Genomic DNA, 8,803 nt, shown 5'->3' with positions numbered 1-8,803 from the left:
CAGGCAGGATGGAACAGCTGGAGAAAAGCATCAGAAGTGATCTGTGATAGAAGAGTGTCAGCTAAGGTGAAGAGAAAGGTTTACAGGACGGTTGTGAGACCAGCCATGATGTATGGTTTAGAGACACTAGCAGACAGGAAGACAGGAAGCAGAGCTGGAAGTGGCAGAGTTAAAGATGCTAAGATTCTCTTTAGGAGTGACAAGAATGGACAGGATCAGGAATGAGGTCATTAGAGGGACAACACAGACAGGAAGGTCTGAGAAAAAGCTAGAGAAGCCAGATTGAGATGGTTTGGACATGTGCAGAGGAGGGACAGTGGATACATTGGTAGAAGAATGCTAGAGATGGAGCTACCAGGTAGGAGACAAAGAGGAAGGCCAAAGAGGAGATATATGGATGCAGTGAGGGAGGACTTGCAGATAGTTGGAGTCAAGAGTAGAAGATGCAGAGAACAGGGCAATATGGAAAACGTTGATTCACTGTGGCAACCCCTGAAAAAAGGGGCAAAGCTGAAACGAAAAGAAAATATATATGGCATGCCGTTCAGGAAATGAATCCTTGAATATATACAGAAAGTCTGAATATATTCATACAGAAAGTCTGAATATATATAAAATATATAAATAAAATATTGATTTGTTCACAGGTTCCTTGTCGACTTGCGGCAAATGTGTTGTTCTGTACTGGATTGTTCATTCTGTCTTCCACGTTGCGAGTAAAGCGTGGTCCGTAAAAAAAAAAAAAAAAAGGAAGAAGAGAAGCAGCATTATAGCATTATATATACAGTTTGTGTGTATGTATGTGTGTAAAAGTAAAAAAAAAAAAATAATTGCTTGCTCTCTAATGATTGTCGTTGATGTAGGTACATCCAAGGAGCTGCTTCCCCCAAAGATATGCTGATCCTCGTTGATGCGTGAGTCCCTTTATTAATCTTAACTGATCCTTAACGTTTGATTGGTTGCTCTACCACATACAAACATCTGTGTATGTATTAGTTTTGTCTACTGGGCCTACTGTATTACAAGACAAGGAACTTGTTGTGTGTTTCTTGACAGGAGTGGAAGTGTGTCTGGCCTAACTCTTAAACTTATCAGAACCTCTGTCACTGAGATGCTTGACACTTTGTCCGATGATGACTTTGTCAATGTAGTTTACGTGAGTATGAACAAGATCACTCTTTTTCCAGCAATTGTGCTGCTTATGTTAGAGGGTACATGATGCAAAAAAAAAAAAAAGACAAGATTAGAATGCGGCATTTTCCCAACTCGCCTCTCAATTTTGCAGGTACAGGTACTATTAAAGGAAGGGATGCTGTTCCGTGGATAGTGTTTGACCATGTTAATCTGTCCGTTGCTCAGCACAGATGTGCAGTACATTCAGATATTAATGAGCTTAATAAAAATACTAATAATATTAATAATTTACTAATCATTTTTATGACCTAATGTAGTCCTCTTCCAATCTGTATTTAAGCACATATCCCCCTTTGTAATGCTTCTACTTGCTAAATTCATTTTTACACACTTTTATTTACTTTACACAGTGTGTACACAAAGCTTTGTCCTTCACCCTGCGCACCTTTCCAATTTCCAGGCATCAAGGCTTACAGAGAATACTCAGAAAATTAATTTGTAGGACTATGCTGCAGTAATTATAAATATTTGTTTAGTTAAGAGTGATTTTAAATACAAAAAAAAAAAGTTTCAGATTAATTTTAGGACCGGTATTATTTCCTGGGCCTAGAGACCCATTATGATGGACATGTTGGCTCAATTTAAGAGTCATTCCCAAATTTTGGTAGACCATATAGTTGTTAAGACTGGCACATTAGGAGAAGACAAACACTGAGTATAAGTTGCACTGGTCAAAAAAAAAAAAAAAACACATATAAGTTGCGCCGGAGTATGAGTCGCACCAGTGCCCTCTAGTGGCTGTCAGTTTAGAAATTACGGACATTAGAAAAGCTCCATCCAAATGTTTTCACTTCCGATCCGATTGACTTGACAGTCAATCAACATGTAGTTCAGCCGGATATGACTTTTTTTAGTTAGAAAACATTAATAATTGGAGCAGTAATAAAAAAGGGGGCCTCGCCTGTCCTTGTATCGTGTGTCCAGGATGAGCGTGCGTTTCATTGTTTTTATTTTGCTGTCCTTTTTTTTTTTTTTTTAAAGTGACGTCTTTTATCTGACCCCAAAATAAGGGTCTGGGGAGGGGGGCAGTGAGAGAAAATTGATTGGTTTTCTTTTAGGCACTAAGGGGAACTAATTTCAGTAATAAACAAACCATAGGTATCTCACCTACATTTGCTGACTATTATAATGGAACTGTACCTGCATATGGTTTTTCAAGACTTTACTTGATTCTGCTTGCAGTTTAACACCAGGGTGAAGAAAACAGCATGTTTTGATCATCTGGTACAAGCTAATGTGAGGAACAAAAAGGTGCTGAAGGATGCTGTACAGAACATCACGGCTAAAGGAATAACAAACTACACCAAAGGCTTTGAGTTTGCTTTTGAACAACTCTCAATGGTGAGATTTTATACATATTTTAAACTGATGCCTTAGAGGCTCACATCACAATTTATACTTTAGACTTCAGGGGCTAATATCACTACATATACCAAAGGACTTTAGAGGCCTACATCACAACTTATACCAGAGGACTTTAGAGGCCTACATCACAACTTATACCAGAGGACTTTAGAGGCCTACATCACAACTTATACCAGAGGACTTTAGAGGCCTACATCACAACTTATACCAGAGGACTTTAGAGGCCTACATCACAACTTATACCAGAGGACTTTAGAGGCCTACATCACAACTTATACCAGAGGACTTTAGAGGCCTACATCACAACTTATCTACATCACAACTGAGGACTTTAGAGGCCTACATCACAACTTATACCAGAGGACTTAAGAGGCCTACATCACAACATATACCAGAGGATTTTAGAGGCCTACATCACAACTTATACCAGAGGACTTTAGAGGCCTACATCACAACTTATACCAGAGGACTTAAGAGGCCTACATCACAACATATACCAGAGGATTTTAGAGGCCTACATCACAACTTATACCAGAGGACTTTAGAGGCCTACATCGCAACTTATACCAGAGGACTTTAGAGGCCCACATTACTATAGCAGATGAGTTTTAAAGGCCTACATCACAACTTATAGTGTAGTACTCTAGAGGCCTACATTACTTCTTATCCAAGAGGACTTCAGGGGCTTATATCACTACATATACCAGAGGGCTAGTATAGGTGTATTTCACTGCCATCTGCTGGATCGGTCAGTTAATTTGGTAAAATGATACACATAAATGTCAGAAAATTAAAAATGACACTGTTGTGTATTTAACACAGTTATTTAGTCTTACTGTAAAATTCAGACACGCCATTAAATAAAACAATAGGTTTTAAAGTAATGAATGCTGTGCAAGTATTCCTTGACCAGAAAGTCACATTGTAATGTAAGAACATTCTTTCACTGACCGAAAAGTAGGATTGTGTGTAAGTTACATGTGATAATAGATAAAACAACAATCTCTAAATCTTTTATTTCTTTTGTAATTAGATGAATGTTAGTAGAGCCAACTGCAATAAAATAATCATGCTGTTTACTGATGGAGGAGAGGAAAGAGCTCGGGCCATATTGGAGAGATACAATGCGGACAAAAAGGTAATCATTGACCTCAGTTGTTACTTTTCCTTTCTGCCTCCCGTACTTTCCACTACTTTTCCGGTAACTTCTTATTTCTCTGCAGAGCTTGACTCAACTCCACACTGAACCCTCTGCAAGACATTAAACCTGAATTGTTATTTCTCTGCATTCCACCTTAACATAGGTTAACTTAAGCTGCCAATTCATCCTCTTATTGACTTTTAGTGAACGCTCACTAACGATGTTCAACAACACATCGTAAACTACCTGCCTAAAGAATATAATCATGTCAGACACTATCTTAAAATTCCAATTTATTTTTGGAAAACTTTGGAATCAACAGCTATATTTCTAGATAATCCCTACCTCATTTTTTTACCTTGCATTATCTAGACTGTGGTAGTAAACCCTTTTCTCCTGAAGAAAATATGTGCAGTGTCTTCATTTTCTCCATTATAGATCCAGAGATTAAATTTGTTTATACACACTTTAGAATACAGTTTACTAGTAATGTTACGCAATAAATAAACGCAAATGAAAAAACGTTTTGTTTAGATTGCAATACTGTTTAAATGTGTGCTTTAGGTGAGGATCTTCACCTTTTCTGTGGGACAACACAACTATGATAAAGGACCTGTTCAGTGGATGGCCTGCTCCAACAAAGGTATTCAGGTGTTAAAATAAACATCCTTGCCTCCTGGTACTTTTGATATTTTATGATTTGTTAATTTTCTTTTTCCATACTTGTTTTATGTTATGTTATTACAATGATTGCAGATACATACGTATATACCTATGAAATAACCCATCCAATTCATGCTGCTGTAAATCTAACTCCAACTTTAGATTCTGTTCCCTGTTAATCACTGACATTTGTACACTTTCCTTATCCCTTTGATGCATGACCCGTGATATACTGAGTTAAAAAAATGTTACTAAGTGTTTTTATGTCTTTTTAGACATAAAAATAAGAACTGATTTGGTTCTGTTTTTATACACCAAATTTTCTTTTATTCTGCAGTTGCAAAGGCTGACCACTGTATGGCAGTGTTGGGTGATTCTCAGGCATCCACTGTAGAGGCTTATATGCAACACTGCCATCAAAACCTATTCTTATCATAGAAAATGACATTTTAATAGCTGCCCACTGTAGTGACCGTCATGCATGAAAGGGATAAATAACTAACTGTAGATTCTGAAATTATTACAGGTTACTTCTATGAGATCCCGTCCATTGGTGCTATCAGAATAAACACGCAGGTAAGGTTTACACTTTATTTTAGTCACTGTCGGTGTAATTATATAAAGTTATTATTTTTAAGAATTCCTTTTGCATAGAACAAAAAAAAGCTCAACATAGACAAAAGTATAATTCAAACGCTAACAAGCATGCTATAGTTACACCAGTCTCCTGACATTCAGTTAAACACAAAAACAACCCCAGAGTTAACCAACAGAATTATACAATTATTTATGCAGTATTAACACTCGTTTTACTCTTCTAACAACCAAGTTACTATCTGAGAAGGAGTACCAGTCCTTAAGATGTTGCCTGTTTTTTGTTTTGTTTTTTTTTGGTTTTTTTATAAATCCACTGTACTTGTGATATTAATATGAATCCAGTTCAAAAATGGGTGGAAGATGTGTTGTTGAATTAAACCCATTTTCTTTTGTTTTGTGTCTTATCCAGAATATACTGAAAGTAACTGTATTCATTTTTCTCTTTTCAACAGGGTTGACTTTATTATTATATTTTTTTTTCCAGGTGCATTAACCAGTACTGTGAATAAAGTGTTGTTATGTTTTGTTCTGAGAAGTGACCTTAAAGTAAAAACCTAAAACAAAAATTTACTTTTTTTTGGATTTTCGAAGACATTCTATAGTTTACATACAACATCAATTGAACATGGTTTTGATTATTAATTAATTTTGATAGATCGAGATTGAGAAGGAAGACACATCTATTGCTCTAATCCCTGTAGGCAATGGTGGATGTTGGTTCTTCTTCTTCTGGCACTAATGGGTATCTATTTACATCAGGGAAACCGGGCAGAGAGAATCCCGAATAGAGAGAAAAATACTGGTGCCGAACCCTTTTTAAACTTTTGCAGAAGTCACAGGTTGTGATGCAATCTTTTGTAAGCAATTATAAGAACTGTTGTATCAGGCAAGACTGTGAAGTTCATCATCATAAACATCACAAAATAATTTGGATGTATGATTCTTTCAAATGGAATGGATGTTTTAAAAGCAAAAGCTAATTGAGAAAAAGAGAAAAACAGTTCGACGAAATTCTGATCACAACCGATTACACACTAAAATCACAAAATTTGAAGAACTTTTCTTTGTGTACATTGGTCATAATATTTTACTTTTTAGGAATACCTCGATGTCTTGGGGAGACCTATGGTTCTGGCAGACAAGCAGGCCAAACAAGTCCAGTGGACCAATGTGTACCTAGATGCCTTGGTATGACGTGTTTCTGTGTCAACTCCCATATTCTTTCTCTTTCTCTTGCAGTACTTTCTTACCACTGTTTATGTAGAGCTTTTTTTCAAGCATGTATATATGTTTTCTTCTCAACTCCTAACACCAAAGAGGACTGTGGGACAGTTATTCCAAATGATAAAACATCAAGCTGTAAATTATTGAGCACAGCAAATACTGATTGTGGCTGATGGTGTTTTCTCGAAGGGACACTATTAAAACAGCCATGTTCAGTGCTGTACACGAGATTTAAAATATAATTTTCACATTTCCTGACTATAAGTCGCACTTTTTTCATCCTTTAGCCGGGTTTGCAACTTACGAATACTCAGGTGCGACTTATATATTAAAATATATAATTTCACAAAGAACACTCTAGTCTTGTGTACCAGTATCTGTTACTCCTGTACCACTGAAAGCGTATTCGTACGTTATTTTCACATTGACCGCAGCTAGAGGGCACTCTATCTGACTGGTGTGACCTATACTCTGGAGGGACTTAGAGTCCAAAAAATACGATACTTTTTGCTTTTGTCTTACACAGTACTTCAAATATAGTTTGGCAAATGGCTCATTCCTACAGTCTATGAAGAAAGGCTAACATGTTTATGCTTTTAGATTTTATTAGCTAAACGCAAAACATTATGTTTCTGGTCATTCCTAGGCATGTTCATGTAAGTTGAACTTTTTTTCAACCTAATACAGTACAATCAACCTTAACCATTTGTGGAAACAAATAACTGGATGTGCACATAAAAGAAACATAGTTTTATGAAGGTATCATTTAAATGTATAGTTTCTGTAAATTTTTGTTGAATATTGTATTTGCTTCATTGCCACATGCTAGTTTGTTCCACCTGCAGGAACTGGGTCTGGTCATAACAGGAACACTACCAGTCTTCAACAGAACCAAGACTATAGATGACAGGAATGGCGAGGTGCAGTCCAAAAAAAATGCTTATATTGGCAGTGGAGAAGGCAACCAGAAGTGATCATTTAAAGTTGTTTTTTTTTTTGTTTTGTTTTTTTCAGCATCAAAACCAGCTGATTCTTGGGGTGATGGGAATTGACGTGTCTTTGGGTGATATCAAGAAACTCACACCACGGTTTACAGTAAGTTTGTGGTTACATATAGAGCTAAAACAGAAAGTGCCTTGAGACATGGATTTGAAAGTGTTCTGCATAAATATACAACAAATTATTAAGAGGTTAAACTACTTGCTATCAGGTAAAATGAGAATTTTGTCACTCATAAAATTTAGGATATGCTAACTGCACGTTAGATTTATGCATACATTTCGTTCTCACTTGTCCTCTGAGCCAGCAGCTCGGCCCTTGAATAAACAAGAGAACTGGCTGCGGTTGCCGGTTTAGGATTGCAGGTATCCATAGGATACATTTAGTGATAATGCTTCGTGAAAGGAGCAAAGAAAAAGTAGAGAAAGTAGGACCAGAAGGCTGTTGCCGTGAGCATTGGCACCATCTTAATGTCTCAATAACAAAAAAAGATAAACACAACTGAATAAAGAATAAAGCTATAAATAGGAAAGGCAATTACATTCATCCTTCGCTTTCTCAAAAATGATGGTCTCCGAAATACTGTTGCTGGTCAACTGCTTTTCATCAATCCAAATCAGTAGCAACTTTTCCACTTCTTGTAATGTCTGAGATCTCTGGTTGGTGATCACAGTCACTCCTCTGGCAGCCTCAGCTTCTTTTATTGCTTCTTTGTTCTTAAGGATGGTACAAATCGACAACTTTGCTAAGCCATGCTGTAAAGCCAGATCTAAAACATGAGCACCGTTCTCATGATTTCATAAAATCTTTCTTCACTTCTATTGTTGTTCTCACTACGTTCCTTTCCACCTTGCCCATGGTGATATATAAAATAAAATATATATAATAATAATATTTATAATAATAAATGTGTATATCTCGAGGGCAGAATTACGCCACACACTCACGCTTGCTGCTTGTGTTGTACTGTTGGCTTGTTCGGCAACTGAGTTATGATACAACAACCAGGACAATTTGAAGTTCATAGTTTTGTTCGTCAACCGATTTATTCGACAACTTCCACTGTACTGTCTTCCACTGAGATTCCACTGTACTACTATTCAAATTTTTTCTTGCTAATAATGAAACTACATTGCTTGTCATTACTGTGGTCATTCATTAGAACGTGGTGTCTCGTAGTTTATACTGTATGTTAACACTGTTTTTTGTTTATTTTTTTATAAGATTGGTCCAAATGGTTATTACTTTGCCATTGATCCTAATGGATATGTCCTGCTGCACCCTAACCTTCAACCCAAGGTAAGTACAGTGTATGGCACCATGCATCACTTTGCATATAGTAGTTACACATTTTGAGTGATTATATCAACCTCGGGCCACGCAACACGAGTATACAAATAGTAGTACAGATCGTACATCATATTACTGAGCCTAGCAGATGTTGCAGGCTCTTTTGAAACTTTCTTCATCTGTCTACACAACCTGAATTATCGATGAAAGCTCTTCATCCAGCAAAATATAAACATTCTTGATTCTCAAAAGCTTTAAATTAGAACATAAACTATTTTCTAGGGGAGGTGGGGGGGTCTTCTTTTTTTTCTTTCGGCTTTGTCCCTTTTT

General features: G+C 36.7%; 1 protein-coding gene across 1 annotated transcript in view; it reads left to right on the top strand.

The window, feature by feature from the left end:
• Positions 1-8,803, top strand: part of LOC103380101 (voltage-dependent calcium channel subunit alpha-2/delta-1) — a 45,898-nt gene that overhangs the window by 13,129 nt on the left and 23,966 nt on the right. Inside the window, exons 8-17 of the mRNA XM_025056441.1 lie at positions 864-914; positions 1,057-1,156; positions 2,377-2,535; positions 3,593-3,697; positions 4,265-4,343; positions 4,890-4,939; positions 6,059-6,148; positions 7,030-7,104; positions 7,199-7,279; positions 8,408-8,482. Of these exons, the coding sequence (XP_024912209.1) occupies positions 864-914; positions 1,057-1,156; positions 2,377-2,535; positions 3,593-3,697; positions 4,265-4,343; positions 4,890-4,939; positions 6,059-6,148; positions 7,030-7,104; positions 7,199-7,279; positions 8,408-8,482 (865 nt within the window). The remainder of the gene's footprint in view (positions 1-863; positions 915-1,056; positions 1,157-2,376; positions 2,536-3,592; positions 3,698-4,264; positions 4,344-4,889; positions 4,940-6,058; positions 6,149-7,029; positions 7,105-7,198; positions 7,280-8,407; positions 8,483-8,803) is intronic.

This window comes from Cynoglossus semilaevis, chromosome 6 (genome assembly GCF_000523025.1).
Source record: "Cynoglossus semilaevis isolate Cse_v1.0 chromosome 6, Cse_v1.0, whole genome shotgun sequence".
NCBI classification, from domain to species: Eukaryota; Metazoa; Chordata; class Actinopteri; order Pleuronectiformes; family Cynoglossidae; genus Cynoglossus; species Cynoglossus semilaevis.
Note: the sequence above shows the minus strand (reverse complement) of the source record. Positions and strands in the feature narration are given on the sequence as shown.